At 46.6% G+C, this 22,379-nt stretch overlaps 1 protein-coding gene across 1 annotated transcript in view; it reads right to left on the reverse strand.

The window, feature by feature from the left end:
• Window positions 1–22,379, reverse strand: part of PKD1 (polycystin 1, transient receptor potential channel interacting) — a 111,136-nt gene that overhangs the window by 18,283 nt on the left and 70,474 nt on the right. Inside the window, 13 exon segments of the mRNA XM_081888954.1 lie at window positions 684–827; window positions 1,869–2,039; window positions 4,213–4,408; window positions 5,057–5,309; window positions 5,623–5,788; window positions 6,617–7,216; window positions 8,771–8,911; window positions 9,785–9,941; window positions 10,922–11,081; window positions 14,018–14,234; window positions 15,280–15,559; window positions 17,827–17,970; window positions 21,698–21,844. Coding sequence (XP_081745080.1) covers window positions 684–827; window positions 1,869–2,039; window positions 4,213–4,408; window positions 5,057–5,309; window positions 5,623–5,788; window positions 6,617–7,216; window positions 8,771–8,911; window positions 9,785–9,941; window positions 10,922–11,081; window positions 14,018–14,234; window positions 15,280–15,559; window positions 17,827–17,970; window positions 21,698–21,844 — 2,776 coding nt within the window.

Raw genomic sequence — 22,379 nt, forward strand, 5'->3', positions numbered from 1 at the left:
TCAGTCAAAATGCCCATCTTAACATTATTGTCCCTGCAGAGAAGGAATCTCACCTCAACACCCCCCCCCAAGTGACTCATTTCAGTCTTCAAAGTTTGACTGGGGTTCAAGCGGAACCCCATTTCAGCTTGCCACATTTATTTATTATTTTTTTAAAACACAAAGTAATAATAATACAAATAAAAATGTGCAAACCCCCCTGAGACCATTATTTACCATAATCATCCAACTTTCCAAAAATTTAACACTTCTTGAGATGGCTTGACCCCTTTTTGTTTTAACAATACAAATTCCACAAATATTTTCCACATTTCCTCAAAGTCATTTATCTTCCATATTCCCTTTCTTACTTAGCTAGCACACATAAATTTATCATTAATCACTATCTCCCTCACTTCTTTATACCATTCTTCTATTTGAAATCCACCTTGCTTTTTCCATTTCCGAGCTACGATCACTCTCGCCGCTGTCAGCAAGTTTGTGATTATTGCCACATTTATTTAACAAAAGGTATAAATTGCTAAATCATCAACAACGAAAACCCTAATGGGAGCTATAATTGAAAATGGCCATGCTAGCTGGGGCTGATGGGAGTTGCAGTCCAAAAAATCTGGAGGGCAACAGCTTTGGGAAGGCTGCTGTAGGCAGATTTTGCGTCTTCAGTGTGCTCCCTTCCCACTCACTGGCAGCAAAGACTTCCTTCTCCACCAGGCCGTCATTCTCCTCGCTTTCGACAGACAGCCAGTCGTTCACCAGGAAGTGGTAGCTCTTGCAGGTCTGCAAGTCTCTGACAATGACGTGCTGCAGGTACCATGATGGATTTAGCCCTAAGCAGCATGGGAAAAAGGAAACACAGCTTTAAGACATCTTCTTTTTATCTAATTTGATTCCAAGATGCATCCACTAACATTCTCCATGAATTTAAACTGTTTTTGGGGGGGCAGGCGGGGGGGGGGGAATCCTGAGTACAGGGGTGGTGCAAGACATTTTGCTGCCTGAGGTGAAATACAAGATGGCACCCCCTTGTTGTACATACAAAAGTCAAATGAAAAGGTAGCTAAATTTGACTTCAACACTGGCAATGGGATTCATACCTAGTTTAGGAAATGCGGAACAGGCTGTTTGGCCCACATACATCTGTCCTCCAACAGAGAAGGATGATAATTGGGAGATTCACAAAGACTAGCCACTTCTCCTTAAGGCTGCTCACTTCTCCTTCTTAAGCCATATGCTGCCTGAGGCAGTTGCCTCATTCTTGACTAATGATCAAACCAGCCCTGCCTGAAAATGGTCTGTGTAGTTTTTTAAGTGACCGTTTTACATTCATTATGTTTCTCATTCAGCTTTAACAATTCAGGCTGTGCTAAACTGTAATTATGATATTCTCTGCAAAATGCTAGCAATGAGTTTTGTTCTTTGTCTTGGCAGATGGGAGAGGCGCAGCTTCAAAGGGGGGGGGGGCCTCCGGCAGTTTCAATTCATCAAGAATTGCAGCTCTATTCATTTGGGTTGCAGAGGCTGGATGGATCCCAATTTGTTTTCTAGGCGCACACATTGAACACGCAACTGAGCTGGTATGGGGTGGGATTGAGTGTTATCTCTACCCATCGACGCCACCTAATAACCGCTAATAACCCTGGGAGAGCCAGTGTGGTGTAGTGGTTAGAGGGCCGAGCTCACTGTAGTCTCTCAGCCTAGCCTACCTCACAGGGCTGTTGTGTGGATTACATGAGGAGGGGGAGAGCCAGGCAACAACAAGCACAAACAAACAAACAAACAAACAAACAAACAAACAAACAAACAAACAAACAGGCTTTGGGTCCCAAGGCCTGGTGCGCCTCAGCTGCAGTCTGCTTTCACATACGCACCTTTATTGTCGTGCCAGATGCGAATCTTCCACACGCTCCCAAGGCTCCGTTCTGTGGCGATCTGGAAGATATTGAGGCTGTTGCGGTGAAAGGCGTTTTCCCCATCCAGGTGCCGGTGCCCAGATTTGCTCTCCATCCCATACAGAGTGATTCCCACATGAGCCGTTGTCCCTGGAAGGAAGGAAGGAGGGAGTGCAAATTCTTAAAGAAGGAAAGTAGCCTGGTTTTTGTCTCATGTGGGGCAGGGGAGGGGAAGGTGAAATGGGACTCTTCAAGCATCCTTCAACCCCCAGCCTCCAGCCTGGGGCAAATGGTCCCCCGCCCTCTTTGCACCTCAGCTTTGCATCTGGAGAAAGGGGACCCCAGGGAGGAAAGGCGTCCAGTTCATTTAATTCGCAGTTCCTGATCCAATAACTGAAGTGAAGATTTGCGCTACTCTGAATTTCGTGGTGCGGTTTTATGTCAGGATTTAAAAAAAAAATATATACGTCAGGAAAATTTAACTGTGACCCACCTTACATTGCGAATTACATTAAAAATGCATTGTTTGGGGGGGGGGGGAAAGGGCAAACAAAAGAAACCCCAATTCTCTAACACACATCCACACAGTTGTTTAACATACAGCCTGATGAAGTGTCCCGGTGATCTCAAAAGGTCACTCGTGACTTTGTGGCACTTTGGTTGGTTTTAAATTATTCACTATTATTCATTAAATTTGCTAGCAACTTGTTACACATAAAGGCCTCAAAAAAGCAACAATAGGAAGAACTTTATGGTGGCAAGATTCATTCGACGGTGGAGCAGGCTCCTTTGAAAGCTGGTGGACTCTCCCTCATTGGAGGTTTTTCAGCAGAGGTTGGGGCGGCTACCTGTCAGGGATTATTGAGCTGCAATTCCTGCACTGCAAGGGGCTGGACTAGATGACCCTTGGGGATCCCTTCCAACCTTACACAATTCTATTATGACTTGCAATGTATTTAAAACGTTAGCGTAAATAAGCATAAGTAATAATTTAAAGACATTCATACAAAAACACATGCAGGTAATAAAAAATCACATGCCCCTAAAGGGAAATTGCTGTCCAGGAGGGTTCAGATTATTCTCCACCCCCTCTCTTCGCAGCAAGGGGAAGTGCACCAGGATTCACAAAGGCCTCCTCCCCATCCCCAACCAGCAAGTTTGGGAAGGGTTATTCTGCATTCTGGTCAGAACAGGAACATGCTTCTCTGGTGTGCTATTCCACCACACCCAGGGATCACATTACAGCATCCTTGAGAGCAGCAACTGAGGGGCTGGACGGATCCGTCCTCCATTTCCTCTCCAAACAGGAGTGGCTCTAATACTCATTCACTTGCCAGGATTTTACTGGGAGGGGATGTTTGTCCTGGATATTCTCTCCACAGAGCGGCTAAAAAGGCTTAATCCAGGCTCCTCTTTGCTCTGTCAGCGGCTGCCAAGGGCGCAACAGTTCCACCTAGCCCACCCCAGTGACCCTCTTGATCTGTGGTGTGCGGTTTAAGCAGGGTGGCCTTCACCAACCTGACGCCTTTTCCAAAAACTTTTTTATTTTGAAGAGGAGAATAACTAAGCTCCAGTCAGAACAGAGCTACTGAAATTAAGCCCATGGATTCCAATGGGTCTCTGCTGAGTAGAATTCAGCTGGCTGCAGTCCTAAAAAGCTAAACCTAAACCTAAGCGTGCTTACTTCCTCCTCCCTCCCAAACCATTCCCCTTTTATGCCATGTCTGCTTGGATTGTAAACTTGCAGGTAGGGATGGTCTCCCCCCCCAGTGGTTCACAAGCCACTCCTGAAGCCTTTTTTGGTTTGAAGACCAGGAGAAAAAGCCATTATTTTGTAAAGGTCTATTTTAAAAACTCATACCCAATACAAAGTATCTTTTTATAATACACCAGAATAAAAGAAATGGTTTCAAAATCTAATCTAAAAAGGAACAGGAGAAAAGAGAAGGAAAAAGGAAAAAAGAAAGAAAAGAAGATGGGGAAAGATAAAAAGTCTTTTGGTTCTCTGTCTGTCATGAACATCCAACTATTTTGTTTTCTGTAAGTCAATATTGTTTTCAATCTTCAAATCCAGCTATTACAAGTTCATTTCCCTTTTCATGCAAAAAGTCCATAATAAGTTTCCAATCCTTAATAAATGTCAATACTGTTTTTTCTCTAATTAAACACACTAGCTTTGCCACCTCAGCTAAGTCCATTAATTTTATGAACCATTCCTCCATAGTAGGTAGGGCTGTATCTTTAAATAATTAAGTGCTAACATGGCTGTGGGAGAAGACACAAACATTTCTTTGAGAGTGCCCAGAGCATCACAGCTACTCACCTGACCCCTTGCCCCAGCCCGTTTTCACCAGGACCTCATACTTGTACAGCCCATTCTTCCCACAAAAAGGGATCACCCCTGCGCGGTTGATGTCGATCAAGTCCAGTTTGTGCACAATCACAGCCGCCACCGAGTATGTCACAAAACAGATGGCGCAAGTCAGCAGCACAATGTAGTTCAAACCTGGGCCTGGAGGCTGAGCAAAATATAAAGCATATATATATATATGTGTGTGTGTGTGTGTGTCTATGTACTTTCCTTCCCTGTAGAAATTTATAGGCTACTTTGAGGAGCAAGGCAGCTCACCCACACAATGACAGATTAAAAATACAATCACTATATTTATTCCATGTAATGTATATACTGCTTGATTGTAAGGGGGGGAATCAAAACAACAGAAGTATCAATATAAGGATCAATATAAAAAGGTAAAGGGACCGCTGACCATTAGGTCCAGCAGTGGCTGACTCTGGGGTTGCGGCGCTCATCTCGTTTTATTGGCCGAGGGAGCAAGCGTACAGCTTCTGAGTCATGTGGCCAGCATGACCAAGCTACTTCTGGCAAACCAGAGCAGCACAAGGAAAAACTGTTTACCTTCCCGCCAGAGCAGTACCTATTTATCTACTTGCACTTTGACATGCTTTCGAATTGCTAGGTGGGCAGGAGCAAGGACCGAGCAATGGGAGCTCACCCCGTCGCAGGGATTCGAACCGCCAACCTTCTGATCGGCAAGTCCTAGGCTCTGTGGTTTAACCCACAGCACCACCCGCGTCCCTAAGGATCAATATAGAAAAAGTTAAAAGCAGCTGTTTGAAAGAGTTAATAACCCTTAGACTTGACTCACAGGCCGAATGAACTGCACAGAATGAAGGGGGACGAAAAGGCTTGCACCAAAAGCTGTCAGATGCTGGGTTAAGCACACAGCCTTGTCAGGGGTGGCCCCCTCCAAGGGAGCCATGCCTTCAGTCTTCCAGTGCCCCTCCTGCTCATTGAAATATTGGCACAAGGAACTGTACAGGCCCAGGGTCACTTCCACAGCAGTCCAGGCAAAGTGGTTGGTGATGTTCAAGTAATATTCTCTTGCAGGGTTGCTGGTGCTAAGGGAGAGAAAGAAAGAAAGAAACAGTAAGGAAGGACTGGTTGTAGAGGCACACTTGACCTGGGGTTGTGGGGAGACTTTGGTTCATGGTTCAACCACACATCTTCAATCCAGGCAGATGAATCAGAATAGTTGCATCTCTGCATTCAAGGCATGGATTTAAGTGAGGAGAGACATCCATCCACCTCCTGCTATATCCACTAGTGTCAGCCACTAGGCTAGCTTCTTCCAGACCCCACCCACAGCAAGCTCTTTCCCTGCATGGGAACTCATTGTGGGCTCTCCTGCATAGCTGCAGAGGTGTCACTTACTCAGGGGAGACAAAGAAGGTGTAGCGCCGGTGGTCGCCCTGAGGCATCCTGGTCATATCCTCCAGGTGGATCTTCTTGGAGGCTGTGCAGTTGTGCTGGTGGGTCTCAGGTGAGTGGAAGAGACAGACAGCAATGAATGGCTCCTGCTCACTGGACACATAACGGTCTTGTTGGGAGGAGGAGAGGAAAGACAGGGTCAGAAAACAACTAGTTTGCGGAGCCACAAGCAGCAGAGATTGTGCAACAGAGCTCTTTTTCATATAGGATTGAGATGATGATAGATAGATGATAGATAGATAGATAGATGATAGATAGATAGATGTAATTTAAGTTGAGCAGTTAATGTGTGTAACAAGCAGCCATTGTGCACATTCATAAGGCCTCCTGAGGAATGTGCACATTATCTGTCCATGGAGAGGGAATTGTGGACATTTCCTGGTCAGTATACACAATCTCCTTCGGGAACATGCATAGGCTGACTAAATTTTGTAAATTCTCCAGCCAATATGCATAACCTCCCAACAGGATATAAGGAATGTGCATATCTAGACAGCACTCTGGGCAATATGAACTTTCTCTGGTCAGTATCCATAGCCTCCCAGAAGCAGAAGGCCTGAGGAATATGTAAAATAGCTGCCTGCTATGCTGCACATTAACCACTCAACTTACATAACCATATCCATATATATCTACAGTATATACACACACACACACTTCCAGACAGGTATTAAGGGATGGGTGCTCCCCAGCCATGCAAGTTTTTAGCACGATCCACTTCGCTTGCTTGCTTGCTTATTTATTTACTTATTTCCACTTGCCCTCAGAGCCCAGGGCAAGGTACATCAAACATGGAACAAAGTCCAATAAACAGTTCTAAAATGCACTGGCCTAACCTCACTGGAGGAAGGACAGGAGAAATGCATACACAACAGACGTTGTTAAAACTCTGGGTCCATACAGCAACTTTGCGGAAGCCACAAAAACCCATACTTACCATTTACAACACTGAAGGTGACCTGGAAATACAACCCTGCTTCTGCATTGTCATCCTCCACCATGACCACTGCAGTCCCCGAACTCCTTTCCTCAATCATGACCGTCGTCATGGTGATGTTCTTCTCTCCGGGGTCCAAGACCGTCACGGCAATAGCCTTCTCGGGATCCAGGCTCCCCACCGGTATCTCTGTCCCGTTGTTGTCCTGGAACTCCATGGACGCCACCTCGGAGGAGACGGTGTAGTTGGTGACGAAGCCAAAGGGGAAGGGGTTGTAGTCCACCCGGATCATGACTTGGACGATGTCTGTCAGGTCGGAGAACGTGGCGTTGAAAGCTAAGGGGATGGAGAACTGGCAGCTGGGGTGCTCCTTGTAGCAGAGGAGGCCCAGTGGGCCGGCCCGCTTGCCCTTGGCCGTGATGTTGCTTCCCGCCAGTTCCAGGGGCTCTTCGTTGAGGACTCGGGACTTCATCAGGATGCGCATCAGGTCGGTGGAGAGGGCGTACGCCTGGGAGGCCACCTGGACGGGGCTCTGGTCATTGCACGTTTCCCGAGGCTCAGTCTCCTGGGAGACGGTGTTGACAAGGTGGATCAAGTCCCCTGCAAAGGAGCCAGGAAAGGTTAGTGTAGTCCTTACTGAGGATGGAAGTTCAATTAATTAAATCAGAGGTGGGGAACCTCAGACATGGGCCACCAAATGTGGCCCTCCAGGCCTCTCTGCCTGTTCCCTGGAATTTTCTCCAGGCTACACCTGTCATTGGCCCCTTTCTGCAGGTGCTTTTGACTATCTGGAATGTGTTGCTGAACACTGATAATGCCTCTTGCTTGCCTGGATGGAAGATGGAAAGGTAGCGCTCTCTCTCTCTCTCTCTCTCTCTCTCTCTCTCTCTCTCTCTCTCTCTCTCTGTTTTGCCTGTGCAGAAACCCTTGACGGGGATGAGGGAAGACTCACACCCCTTACATGAAATGGTACCCTTTCATGGACTTTGTTAAGAAAGCCAAACACGGTTTTCACCCTCCTTCGATCAATGGAACATTATGGAGAGACATGTTTCTTTGATTGCCCTTCTTGGAACATCTAAAACCACAACCACCAACTGCCGTTTTTCCTTTTTTCTGTACAACTACTAAGCTCTGTTTTCCTTGTATGTCTTGTTACTTGAAATTAAAAAATCAATTTAAAAAATAAGCCTCTGATTCTTCCTAGAATTTAAGTCCAGCGTAGAAAAATAAGAGTCTGATCCACAGCTCCACTCACTTTTCTCTCTACTGGCATGTGGCCCCCAGAAGAATGCCCATGAGGGAAGGTGGCCTCCAAGCTGAAAAAGATCCCTCACCCTTGAATTAAACACTGTGCTGATCATCCAACCACAAATTAAACCTCCTGCCCTCCAGTTATGTTTGATGCTGAGGATGACCATAAGCAAAGATGCTGGAACTCAACCCTGATGGAGGGGAAAGAAATGCAGAGAAGCCAAGACTGCTCAGCAGAAATCTAGATGGACCCTTTTTTTAACACCTGAACCTTGAATACTGATCCCACTGGGTTTCCCTTAGGATCTCATGAATTGCATAATGACACGGAATATCGCATTCCATACTCTCAAATTCACAAAGAAAGTAATTATGAATAAAGGCGGCTGTATTCCTAACAAATGAATGTGAGGGTTTTCATTTGCTGAAGCGAAGTCTAAAGTGTTTATTATGCCCTTACCTCTCACTTAAAGGGAAACTATGTGCTGTTCCCTCGGGTTCTCAATAATGGCTTTCAAAATTGAAGATTTGCTATGTGCGCACACACACACAAAAATTGATTTGGGGATTTATTAACATAGGAACACACAAGGTGGGCTTAAACCCAGACATTCCTCCGTCAAACTCCATATTGTCTACACTGACTGGCAGCAGCTGTGCAGGGTTTCAGAAAGGGAGTTTCCCCTCCAGTTCTACCTGGAGATGCTGTTGGAGATTGAATCTGGGACCTTCTGTATGTAAAGCAGATGCTTTGCCACTGAGCTAGCCCTTCCCAGGTACTAAAAGTCCCATCTTTTACAGCTGTGCTGGTTGAGGTTGGTGGGAGTTGTAGTTCAAAACATATGGAGGACGCGGGATTGGGGAAGGCTGCTTCAAAAATGAACTTTCCTGCGCACTCACCCATGATGTTGAGGATGTTGTCTGCGATGGTTGTTGGGGTCATGGTCCCTTGCATGGTCTCTCCCTGCAGAATGGCCATCATGTCTCTCAGTTTCTTCAAGGTCTTTGTCAGGCAAGCTTGGCAAACAAACTCCTTGTTGGCTACCTGTGAATCCAAGATGCAAGTTAATTGACCTTGTATGTTGAGCCACCAAGTTGCCAGTCCTCATGTGAGTGTAAGATCTGGCTTCTGCAAATGGCAAACTGCTACTTCCCACACAGCAGCTTCCAGGCATGCACTGCTATCTTTGACACCAAACAGTAGCAAATGTACTCACATGGGCTGAGAAATCCCAGCCCATGGGAGAACCATGGATACCATTGAGCGCCTTGGAGGAGAGGTGGGATATAAATCTAAAAAACAAATAAACTTGGTGTCCTTCAGATGTTTTGGACCGCAACTCCCATCAGTCCCAGTATCCTATGGCCATGCTAGCTGGGGCTGATGGGAGTTGTGCTCCAACTTGCTCCCCATGCTCAAGAGGCAGAGCAATGCTGCAAGAGTCTTAATAGCACAAGGATGGAAGAATGAAGAAAACCCGACGAAAGAACTGTGGCAAGAAAAACTGATGGACTATGCTGGCAAAACAGACACATAAACTACATGACAAGGATAACTCTAATTTTAAAGATGAATGGGAACCTTTTATGAAATATTTGAAGAAGAAACAAAATGAATTGGACTCTTTGGCAGGTTTTGAATAAACATTCACAAACTCTTTATTGTAATATATAGACAGATAATTTGAGGATTTTACAATTTTATAACATGCAGACAGAAATATGTGTTGAGAAACCAGAGAAAGGAGCTGAGGGAAGTCTGGGGTGGGGTGGGAGGGAGGGTGTTCTATCTGGGGGGGGGAGGGGGAAATGGAGGGGGAACAAGGTGGATGATGTATTTTTGTTAAATTACTGTGTTGAAATGTTTAATAATTTTTTTTTTTTTTAAAAGGAGGCAGAGCAATGCAATAACACCTACCGTACACTGAGCCAGGGCAGCCGCGATTTGCTGGATATCATCCACAGTGGTCACATTAAGAGAAATCAGAGTTTCTGTAATGTTCCTTCGTGTCCAGGCCCGGAGACGGTCTTCATGTTTGGTTTCCGATTTCAAATGCATGGAGCACTCATACTTACATCGGGGGTGAAAAGAAAAGTATGTGAATTAGATTCTTAAGACAGTTCTTATGAGAGCCTATGTAGTGTACTGGTTAGGGTAAGACTAGGACCTGGGAAAGCTCACTGAGTGACCTTGGGCCAGTCACTGCCTCTCAGACTAACCTACCTCACATGGTTGTTATGGGGATTAAATGAGGAGAGGGAGAATCATGGATGCTACCCTGAGCTCCTTGATGAATGAATGATTAAACAAGCCATGAGCTCTCTCTTTCATTGATAAGCAAGGAGGGAAACCTTTCAATTTCCATGGGGTAAGTAGCCATTGGGAGGGGGAAACATGTGGAGTAAGGCATGTTAGTTTCTGTTTGCCACTGAGCAGCTGCTTAGAGTCACAAGGCTCTGTTTACATTCCAGAGACAGTCCAGGCTATTGGAAGTCTCACAGGAGACTAGAGACGGATGTGACGTTACTGGTTTCCTGTTTCCTTTGTTCCTTTGTTCAGTTGCTCAGTTGCTCTCTGCTTTCATAGAGAGAGGAAGTCTTTTCTGTCTGCGTAGCTTAGAAATAAAACTCTTTGCAATGTAGCCATAAATCCCATCCCTTCCGCATGCTGCTGGAAACTCTGCTTAATGGTAACGTGCCTTGGAGCCTCATCAAAGGCTCAGGTTGTTAATTATGCGTCGGAGGCGATTCCGAAGGCTCGGCCGGAGGAAAATGAGGCTTTATCAGCTTGACCGAGCAGAGATGCTGACAAGGCAATCTCACAGATAATCTGGTCCCAAGCTGCGAAGAGCTTCCTGTACTAATAGAACTTGACCCAGTATCAAACTGTCACCCAGCGTGCGTCTCTGAGCACAGGTGTCATATGCTGACGGGGTCTCACTGCTGTCAGAATCATGTTGAATTTACTAATAATGGCTACCTACCTACCTACCTAACAAATGTCCTGCACTATCATTCCACCCAGCCACCAAAAAAGGTGTTGCTTCATACCTCATTTAAGATGGTGATGAGAGCCAAGGAATATTCAATGACCTGTTGGGGATCGCTCTGTTTCACCAGGCCCTGCAGCACCACCTCAGTCTGGTTGGAAAGCCAGTGGGGAAGGCTGTGAAATCCTTCTGGAGGGCTAGGCAGCGTGATGGCCATGGAGCTGGGAAGGAAAACAACCTCTCAGTGTCATGCAAAAATTTCTCACACATAGAAAAATAGATGGGCAAGAGCTCATAGATGGGCTTTGTGTCTTATATGCTAGCTTTCTATCTGCAGTATTATATTTTAAATATGGGACAGTGGGGGTTCCCCCCCCCCCAAAGGGGAACACTGGAAACTGTGTGAAGATTTCTTGTGGTTTACAGAGATGGAGTACCATATTTTTTGCCCTATAGGACGCACTTTTTCCCCTCCAAAAATGAAGGGGAAATGTGTGTGCGTCCTATGGGGCGAATGCAGGCTTTCGCTGAAGCCTGGAGAGCAAGAGGGGTCGGTGCGCACTGACCCCTCTTGCTCTCCAGGCTCCAGGAAGCTCTGCGCAACCCTTGGGAGAACGGCTCGAAGCCATGCTGGTCTCCGAAGGGTTGCGCACAGCTGCCTGCGCTCCCGGGGGTTGCCCAGCTCTGCGCGACCCTACGGAGGCTGGCACGAAGCTGCACCGGTCTCCGAAGGGTCACGCAGAGCTGCCTGCGCTCCCGGGCATCGCGCAGAGTTGCCTGCACGACCCTACGGAGCCCGGCACGAAGCCGCGCTGGAACTGCCTGCATTCCGAAGCCTGGGGCGGCTGAAGAGCGCGTCCGGGCTTCACGCAGCTCTCCGCAAGCCTGGGGAGACGGTGCGGCTCCCTAGGCTTGCGGATAGCAGGCTGTTCTCGGAGCTGGGGTCGGGGCGATCTCAGGCTTCCCCCGCGCCAGCCCTACGCCTGGGGGAAAAATTTTTTTTCTTCTTTATTTCCCCCCCATAAAAACTAGGTGCGTCCTATGGGGCGAAAAATACGGTACTTCATATAGTGCTTAAGGTAAAGGGACCCCTGACCATTAGGTCCAGTCGTGACTGACTCTGGGGTTGCGGCACTCATCTCGCTTTATTGGCTGAGGGAGCCGGCGTACAGCTTCCGGGTCATGTGGCCAGCATGACTAAGCCGCTTCTAGCGAACCAGAGCAGTGCACGGAAACACCATTTACCTTCCCGCCGGAGCGGTACCTATTTATCTACTTAGGCATTCTGACGTGCTTTCCAACTGGTAGGTTGGCAGGAGCAGGGATTCGAACCGCCGACCTTCTGATCGGCAAGTCCTAGGCTCTGTGGTTTAACCCTCAGCGCCACCTGCGTCCCTCTGCGCCACCTGCGTCCCTCTTAGCATTCTTCAATCCCTAGTTGTTTTATTGAGGTGCACAAAAGCTAAATGGCAGCACACACACTCCCACTCAGGCTCCTCACATGTTTCCCTCTCCACATTAAAGCCTTGTTGTGATGGATCAGCTCAGCTTCCCCAAGATTTTTCTAAGAATGGAGCAGGGGCGTGTGATGCCAGCATGGGAAACAGGCATCTCGTTTAAGATGAATGTTGCATTGCTCTGTTTCCAATTTGTCCCCAGCAGAAGCACATTCATCACCACGAAGCTGTTTGTTACTGATGAGAAAAGGGTGCTGAATCCTTTCTTGAGACAAACAAATTGGACAACGCTTACAGACACAGCCTCTCTCCTTGATTTATAAACCAACAAACTTGCATTTCAGAGAGTATCGATCTCCCACCTGCCACCCATATTATCTCAAAAGAGCTGTAAACTTCGACAAACCCTTGTCATCAGCCTTTCCCCAACAGATGCCAGGAGTTATTGTCAACTCCAAAGCACCTGAAGAGCACTGCAAAGGAAATGTTCTGTTGCATAGAAATGTAACTCTTGCTCCTAAGTTTGCTAGGGCACCATGAGGTTAACTTGTTAAGCCTGGCCAGAGGTCAGTCTGGAAGGTGGCACCCTGGCTGGGAATTAAGTGTCTGTAGCTGGGAAACCTGGCAGTTTCCTGCCAACCTAGCAGTTCAAAAGCACGTCAAAGTGCAAGTAGATAAATAGGTACCGATCCGGCGGGAAGGTAAACGGCATTTCCGTGCCCTTAGTCAGAAGCGGCTTAGTCATGCTGGCCACATGACCATGAGCTGTACGCCAGCTCCCTAGGCCAATAAAGTGAGATGAGTGCCGCAGCCCCAGAGTTGGTCCCAACTGGGCCTAATGGTCAGGGGTCCCTTTACCTTTAGCTGGGAATTAAGACCCTAGTACTTCCCTGAGGTTTTATGGGTTGGTAGATTAGAGAACCAGGAGGAAAGATGACCAGATCAAAGCGTGATCTCAGGATACAAAGGAAATACACCTCTTGCTTTAATAATAGATAACTGGCTTTAGCTTGAGGGTTTTTAACTAGAGAAAGGGAAAGCAGATTATGTCTGACTCTTTAGCTGAGGTGCTATGAACAGATGCTAAATTGGGTAAGGCTGATGCCAACTCACCCTAAACTTGGAAGTCTCCAGGCTCTTGGAAACCCCTCTACAAACCTACGGGAAATTCTTTCCCAGGGATGTGGTGAGTACTCAAATAAAAACTGCTGAACATTTTGTACTAACCCATGCAAGTTTGGACTGATCCTTGAAATAGGTTAAGACTATTTCCGAGCAAACAGGACTGAGTGGGGGCATCCCTGGGTGTGTGGGGGGGGGGGATTAGGGGCGGCAGGCTCACCTGTTGATGGACCAGTCATCCAGCCTGCCCGTCTGGCTGCAGACAAAGAAATGACAAGCTTTTGGAGGGGACTGAGGAAATGGTAGGGTTTGTGGGTATTTATGAGTGCTCATATGGGTTTTGAAGTCAAAAGAGCAGTATTTGTTCATCTTCTGTAAAAAGAATACAGTTTTGGAAAGGAAAGGCCCTTCCATGTGGAGATTTTTGTCCTAGCCATCACCTGTATTGGATTTGACATTGCTTTAACTGTTTTTAATGTGTTCAACAGTTTTAAATGTGTTTCCACTGCATTGTGGAATTGCTTCAAGATGCTCCAGTGGAAGTGAGCCACAAATTAAACGAAAGCAACAATCATCACCTGTTGAAAGCCACAACGGTTGCTCCCAGCTGGTCCTGCACCAGAACCGAGACAGACACCAGTGAGCCTCCCTCCTGGAATCCAGGGGGCAGGAAGGCAGAATGTTCGGAATGGCTGCCTTTATATACCCAGAATTCCTCACAGTGGCCGGTTCGGCAGCGGGCAGCAAGCAGTGTGTATACCAAGGGGGTGTCTTCGTCCTCCGTATCTCTCCAGCCTGCCAGCCAAATGTACAAAGTAGATGAGGGATGACTACAGAAGGTAGATTAGGATTTACTGGGTAATTTGCAATGGGTTGCTTCCAATATTAGAGTAGACCCATTGAAAAAACGTAAGGCCACTAATTTCAATGGCTCTGCTCAGAGGAGAACTTAGCTGATACAACCCAACAGATTTATTTATTTATAATAAATATTCATAAACTGTCCACTCATATGTAACACCAACATGGTGTACAGCAGGTACAATATAAAAGTTTAAGATACCATAAAGACATAATACAGAACAGTTATAAAAAATGGCAGGCTCATCTTAAGAAAATATGAACAACTGAATAAGAATGTTGGCATAAAATGTTTTCAAGAGACACTTGAAAGTGAGCATCAAGGATGCCTGCCAAATTTCTGTGATATAGGTGACACCGGGAATGCCCAACTCCTAGCTGACACCTTTTGGGCTTCTGAAACATGAACTAATGGCACTACTGTTGGTAACCAGCATGGCTTCCAGTTGTTCAACAAAATGACTTTTCCCACCTGAATTAAGCTGCTGAAATGAAGAACCCTTACAGGGTTGTTGGGATAGGAAAATGGGGAGGAGGAGTATGTAGGCCACCTTGAGCTCCCTGGAGGAAAACTGGGATATAAAAGTAATAAATAATCCTTGGATAAATTTAATAAACAAACAAAAGAATAATAAAAATGGCTCAGGACACACTCAGAGGCACCTGTTCCATAGGCCCCATAGCCAAAGACTAGCTTTAAGACAAGTCTCCAACAAGTTCAATCATCTATTTAAGGTGTGGGCAACCTTTAGCCCTGCAGATGCTGCTGAGGTACAATTCTCATCTCCCCCAGCCATTGGCTGATGGGAACTGTAGTTTAGCAACATCTGGAGGGCCAAAAGTTTCCTACACCTAGTCTATCTAATACACTACACTGTTCCTCCTATTTCTTTTAGGAATCTATCAAACCAAGCATAATTTGCTCTCAGGTACGTATTTTGAAGCCCGTGTTGGACATCATCTTGGACTCTGGTCTCACCTGTACATTCAAAATGAATCTTGGCAGTCAATGCTTGGATAGGTCCCATTGGAGACAACCAGCAGGACCCCCCGAATGGTGGCTGGTTTGGAAACAGGTCGATGGAGGCAAAGCCTTCCTCCCCTGTGGCCAGATCTGTAATGTGCAGAGTGAAGGTATAGCCCTCGCCGTCCTTCAGAGCCCCCGGCCTCAGAACCAGGTTCATTCCTCTGCTGCCGGTGGAGGTGGTCGTTCTGTCCAAGGCCAGAGTCTTATTTTTGAAGCTGTGTGCCGACCATCTCTACACAGACAAAAGAGGCGCAGAAAAAGACCAAGAAAAGCTTCAACTTTTGTCATGTAGAAATTTAAAAAGGAATTTCTAACATTTTCAGACTGTGTGTGTGTGTGTAGAGAGAGAAAAGTTACTTTCAACGTCCGGCCAAAGTTTTGGATGATCACTCAGCTCCATTCCCAGACATTTGGGCCAAGGGGAACAGGCAGGAGCCCAAACTGTCTGCTGGGAATACTTCCACCGTGGGATCCAGCTGGAGTCTCCTGCATTACATCACCTTCCAACTATTTTTTTAGAGGGAACAGGAGAACACGGGTGGGGGCGAGACTGAAGAGTCCTAGGACCTCTGCAGGGCCCCATCACTTGGTTTAAAGCAGGCTTCCCTAACCTGGTACCCTCCAGATGCTGTGGACTACAATTCCCATCAGCCCCAGTCAGCAAAGCCAATGGTCAAGGATAATGGGAGTTGCAGTTCAACAGCAACTTGAAACTGGATCTGACAGAGACTCAAGAGGCCTGTTCTCTGTGAGAATCATGTTCTCTACTTGACGAGGATCTCTTGGGAGCTTTTGTTTGTTGTCGCTTTAAATGTTTATAGACCACACTTCCATAAAAACACATCAAAGTGGTATACAGAATACAAAATTGAAGTAAGATAAATTAAAACATCAGTAAATACTGGTTGGTAAAAAGAAATTCACATGGCAAAGGCCTGTGTGAATAATACAGTTTATAGGAAGTGTCTGAAAGAAGGCAGGGATGATTACTGATAAATATCAATCAGTAGTGAGTTCCACAGGGCAGGGCCCACCGCACTAAAGGCTCGATCCCTAGTGAAGGCTGTCTAAATCTCAGTGATTTCCCAGAGTGCTCCATCAGGTGTGGCATAAGGAATTCAGTGAGAACTTCCATCTCATGCTCAGACTGTATATAAGTGTACATAAAATCTGATTATCACAGAAACTCCATTATGTCTCCGGGGGCCATCAATCCAAGGAATCCAAAGCCATGAAAAGTGTTCAGACCCTGGAAAACCTCTCAACGCCTAGAGACTGGGTTGAGCTTAACAATACAGCCCACATTCACAACAGAACATTTAAAGCACTGTGATACCACTTTAAACAGCCTCCAAAGATTTTGGGAGCTGTATGGTGTGAAATTGGGGAAAGTGGGTGGAGAAAAACTTTTTCTCCCTCTCTCATAACACTAGAAGTGGGTGGAGAAAAACTTTTTCTCCCTCTCTCATAACACTAGAAGACACAGGATGGATAAAAGAAAGGAATCCTTCATGCAGTGCCTAGTTAAACTATGGAACTATCTCCCCCACCAACTAAGTAAAGGTACCCCTGCCCATATGGGCCAGTCGAGTCCGACTCTAGGGTTGTGCACCCATCTCGCTCAAGAGGCCGGGGCCAGCGCTGTCCGTAGACACTTCCGGGTCACATGACCAGCGTGACGAAGCTGCTCTGGCGAGCCAGCACCAGCGCAGCACACGGAAATGCCGTTTACCTTCCCGCTATAAAGTGGTACCTATTTATCTACTTGCAGTTAAGTGTGCTTTTGAACTGCTAGGTGGGCAGGAGCTGGGACCGAAGGACGGGAGCTCACCCCGCCGCGGGGATTCGAACCGCCGACCATGCGATCGGCAAGTCCTAGGCGCTGAGGTTTTACCCACAGCGCCACCCGCGTCCCTCCCCCACCAACTAGGATGGCTTTAAAAGAGGACTAGGAAAATTCATCGTAGAGAGGGCTATTGATGGCCAGGATGACTATGCTCTGTCTCCATGGTCAGAGGTGGCAATGCTTTTGAACACCAGTTGCTAGAACACACATAACGGGAGAGTGCTCCTGTGCTCAAGGCCTGCTTTGCGGGTTTCCCATCTGGTCAGGATGCTGGACTAGATGGGCCAAGGGTATGATCTAGCAGGGCTCTTCTTATGTTCCTATTTATCATAATAATCACAATAATCATAATAATTTATTTATACGCCGCCCATCTGGCTGAGCTTGCCCAGCCACTCTGGGCAGCTCCTAATCGAGTATTAAAAACAATACAGCATTAAATACTAAAAACTTCCCTAAACAGGGCTGCCTTCATATGTCTTTTAAAGATAAGATAGCTGCTTATTTCCTTCACATCTGATGGGAGGGTGTTCCGCAGGGCGGGCGCCACTACCGAGAAGGCCCTCTGTCTCATAGGGCACCTATCAGGCACCCAATTAACTGGCAATTGACTGTGCAAGGCTGACCCCAGAAACATCCAACGGCCACCTTACCCCCTGTTTGGAATTATTCTGGCAGTTCAAGCAGGTCCCCTCCAGGTACACATAGGAGCTGCGGCTCACTTCGTAGACAGACTGGGCCTTGCAGGAGACACACTCCAGGGAGACGATGGGGACCGTCCCCTTCTTCAGGAGCACCTGGGAGAGAAAGCACAGTGAGCCCACAGAAGCAGAGGTGTCAGCAGAATCCCTCCCCAGAGGATAACTGGAGCAAGCAGAGTCTGTGTTGAAAAGAAAGAGCAGAATTCTGAACTATGAGAATCTGAATTCTGCACCACGAGGCCCAATATATTTCTTTTTTTAACTTGTTTGTAACATCTGATTTTATTGGTAATTTTAGGATATATTTTATGTAAGCTGCTTAGAGGTTTTGATCATTGAGCAGTATATAATTTCTATTAAATAAAACATAAATTCTGCAAAACTAATGGATTTACATAATTTCCCCATCATTTTGTGTGATTCATTCTGTTACTTAAAATAACCATTCTGCACGATGTAGGCTGTAATCTATAGGATGACCAGGGACAGCGGGAAGGAGGGGCAGTCCATGTGATATACAGACCTAGACAGAATTTTCTCTTACAGAACTAGGAAGATTCCACATTCATTGAAAACAACCTTCCCTAGCCAGATACCCTACAGTATTTCTGACTACAGTTCTCATCAGCCCCAGCATCATAAAACGGCTATGCTGGCTGGGGCTAATGGGAGTTGTATTCCAAAACATCTGTTGGGTACCAGTTTAGGGAAGGCTGGCATAAACAGGTCCTTTTTCACACAGCTGGAATCTACAGACAAAGAGTGATGATTTCCCAGCCCCACAAGAGGATCCTTGCATTTTGAGGTTAACATCCCCTCCATTAGTTAATACTACTTGGCTCCAGGGGACTTTTTCATCAAATTTATCCCAGGCTTCACTAAATTAAAGGTGGCCAAGTTTGTCTTTGCTTCTGCTTCCTGCCTACATCAGATACGTTGTGTTTTACGTTTCTATTAGATGCCTTAGTCTCAGAATCCTAAGTTTATAACCTGCTACCTAGAGCACTTGGGAGGGACTTGTTCAGCCCATATCTCCATCTTAGAATCAACTCTGCAAGCTGACCTCATGGCTGCCTCTTCAGACTACTTAGGGTGTCCTGTTGGTTTTTATGGTTTTTCTTCATTCCACCCACCCCTAGCTCCTGCTTTGTGTAACATCTTGATGATGAAGAGTTCTGGAGAACTCAAAAGCTTTCCACACTTGTGTAACACTTTGGTTGGTCCCACTGAAGCTATTGCCCAACTGTGGATGGTTGGAGAAAGGGGAATACTGTTCACCAAGGTTTTCCTCAATTACGCAATTGAAAACAGGACTGCTGACTGATTAAGCAAACAACACACAATGACTCAAAGGGGCAAGTATGAAAAAGGCTTGGAAATGAGAATTGAATGGCAAATGCTTGGAATTCCCAGCTGGGTTCCATAGGGAAATGCTTTGCTAAACCCTGGCACCCCAGGATGGCCTCCACTTCCACGGGACACTGGTCTCTCCAACAGCGTAGGAAACGGTCTCATAATGAGCCAGATCATTGGTCCAGCTACCTCAATGCTGCCTGCACTAACAGGCAGCATCTCTCCAGGGAATAATATAACATGTAGTTAAACTATGGAACTCACTCCCACAGGAGGCAGTGGTGGCCACCAACTTGAATGGCTTCAAAAGAAGACTGGGTAGATTCATGGAGGAGAGGGTGCCAAGTAGCCATGATTGCTATGCTCTGCTGTGATCGTGGAAAACAACCTTACTCAGCTACGAGTGATCGCCAAAGAAGAAAGCTCTGCCTTCATGTTTGGAGGCAGCAATGCTCCTGAATACCAGTTGGTATTCCCCCACAGGAGGGGAGGGTTGTTATTGTGCTCAGGTCCTGCCTGCAGGTTTCCCTTTGGGACATCTGGGTGGTCTCTGTGAGAGCAGGATGCTGGACTATGATGGGCCTCTGACCCAATCCAGCAAGCTCTTCTTGGATTATTACAAATTCTTTCCCAACCCTACCTGGAGATGCTGGGGATTGTGCTTCTGCAATACAAATAGAGTACTTGTATTGCCTTCTGCAATACAAAGCAGATGCTCTACCACTGAGCTATGGCAAGTGTGAGATACTCCAGCTATTGCGCCATTATCTCCATGCAACTCTAAATAACTACAGAAGCCAAGGCTGTCTCTTGAGGCTTCAGGCAATAATAGGCATTTTTGACAGTAGCGATAGAGCTGCTGTTTAATGTGGCAGGCTGTTAAAAGAGCACCAAAGCCCTCTCTCCGCAGAGCAAGATTGAAGGGCCCCATCTGTTCCTCCCATCCCTGCGACAGTCAAATCATTGTTTTGCATTCATGTATGCAAGCGAGATTGTACGGAATGTCCTTGAAAGACTATCAATTTGACTTTGGTTCTTTCTGCCTCCCCCCCCCTTCTTCTTTCCTTCCAGTCTTGAGTTTCCAAAAGAACAACACACATACACACACAAAAGGAAAGAGGGAGAAGAGCAAGAGGGAGATCAAGGCAGTAAGAATTTCCACTTGCAGACAAACGACATCTCGGGTTGCCAAGCCTCTCCTGGAGCTGGTGATAGAAACCATAAGGTTTTTTGGCCTGCAGATTCCTTTTGCTGCTCAGTTTTGTTTTGCGGCCTACCAATAGGTGCAGTTATTTTAAAAAGAAGGGGGAATGTGTGTGTGTGTGTCACCCTCCCTCTCTCCCTCTGCTTTTTCCAAGGCACCATGGGAAGAAAAGCAAAAAAGAAAAGCCTCGGCTATCAGCAAAAGGGTTCTTTTTCTCTCCTAATGTTCATACAGTGGTACCTCGGGTTAAGTACTTAATTCGTTCCGGAGGTCCGTTCTTAACCTGAAACTGTTCTTAACCTGAAGCACCACTTTAGCTAATGGGGGCCTCCTGCTGCCGCCGCGCCGCCTGTTCTTATCCTGAAGCAAAGTTCTTAACCTGAAGCACTATTTCTGGGTTAGCGGAGTGTGTAACCTGAAGCGTATGTAACCTGAAGCGTATGTAACCTGAGGTACCACTGTATTTGTAGATGGGCTACTCTGGGCATTTCACGCCTGCCTCTGCAACCTCACCCAACACACTGGGCTATCCTAATCTATCTGGCAGCTGTCTCCCTGCAGAAATGGGAGCCATGTAGCTCAGTGGGAGAGCATCTGCTTTGCATGCAGAAGGTGCCAGGTTCGATCCGCAATGACATCTCCAGGTAAAAAAAGACTGAGGTGTCAGGGTTGGGGATGAGCTCCCTTTCCCCATGAGGCCTGGAGAGACATTTGCAGAGACAACAGTGATGGGCCAGATGGGCCAATGATTTCACATATGGCAGGTCTCTGTAGGAAGAGGAAGATCCTAATGTCAATCCCCGTTAGGGCTAAGAAACACCCCCTGCCTGAAAACCTGGAGAGCTGCTGCCAGTTAGTGTAAAACAATACTGACTCAGTATAAGGCGGCTTTCTATGTTCCTGTTTAAGTCAGCCCTTTATTCAGAACCATGAGAACTGGAATCTTACATTTTAGTTGAAGGAATATAGATGGAATATAAAAGGAATATAGATACAGCACTTGCTTTGCATACAAAAAGTTCCAAGTTCAGTTCCTTCAGGAAAGGCTAGGAGAGACTCTCTGCCTGAAACCTTGGAGAGTCACTGCCTGCCAGTGTAGTCAGTACTGAGCTAGAGGCACCAAACATGTGTGTGTGTGTGTGTGGCTGTTAACACAATTAAATACCAGTGGAGGGGCATTCTCAAGGAGAGTATGAGCCTGCCTTTCCCTACTGCCCTGAAGCAACCCGCAACGGCAGTATAGGAAGGTACTGTTTGAGCACTAACCGTTTGATTCGTAGCTTCAGGACTCATCCCCGTTTTCCAGACGGCGAGGTCGAATGTGTACTCCACATCTGCTTCCAGTATGGATCGGGAAACAGTAACGACACCCCCTGTGGCAGTGAAGTTGAGCGCACACCCCGCAGATGAGCTCTGTTGTACATAAGGAAACAGGGAGGAGGAGGGCAGAGGAGACATTCAAAACCTGCCTTAAAACAGAAGGTCAGTCCTGTCCTGAGGGTCTGAGACCAGAACCTGGGTATATGTCAAACTTCTTCCTGTTCTAGTACCCTCATCTTGTTAAAACAGGCTGCGCCAACCATGATGGGGCTGACTGGAGCTGATGGGAGCTGTACTCCAAAATCTTAAGGGCACCAGGTTGGCATGCCAAAGCAAAGAGGGGAAGTGAGTAAGAGTAAATGCAGCTTCCATGCCTACAAACGGCCTCCAACGGCCAAACTTTTGGGTTGCTTTTCTTGTAGGGCATACTTCAGGGCAAAATATGTATGCCGCCAAAACACAATTTTGGAACCGTCATGAAAGATAGCAAAATAAAGGTGGTGTGAACCAGGGCAGGTGAGTGTCTCTGCACAGTCCTGGGGCTCTGTTCCTAAAATTGGGCAAAGGAAGTCAAACATTTGAACCCAGGGTGTTTAATGGGAAAACACCACTGCAGTCTAATGAAAAA

The sequence above is a fragment of the Podarcis melisellensis genome (assembly GCF_964234715.1).
Source record: "Podarcis melisellensis genome assembly, chromosome: 14".
Taxonomy (NCBI): domain Eukaryota; kingdom Metazoa; phylum Chordata; class Lepidosauria; order Squamata; family Lacertidae; genus Podarcis; species Podarcis melisellensis.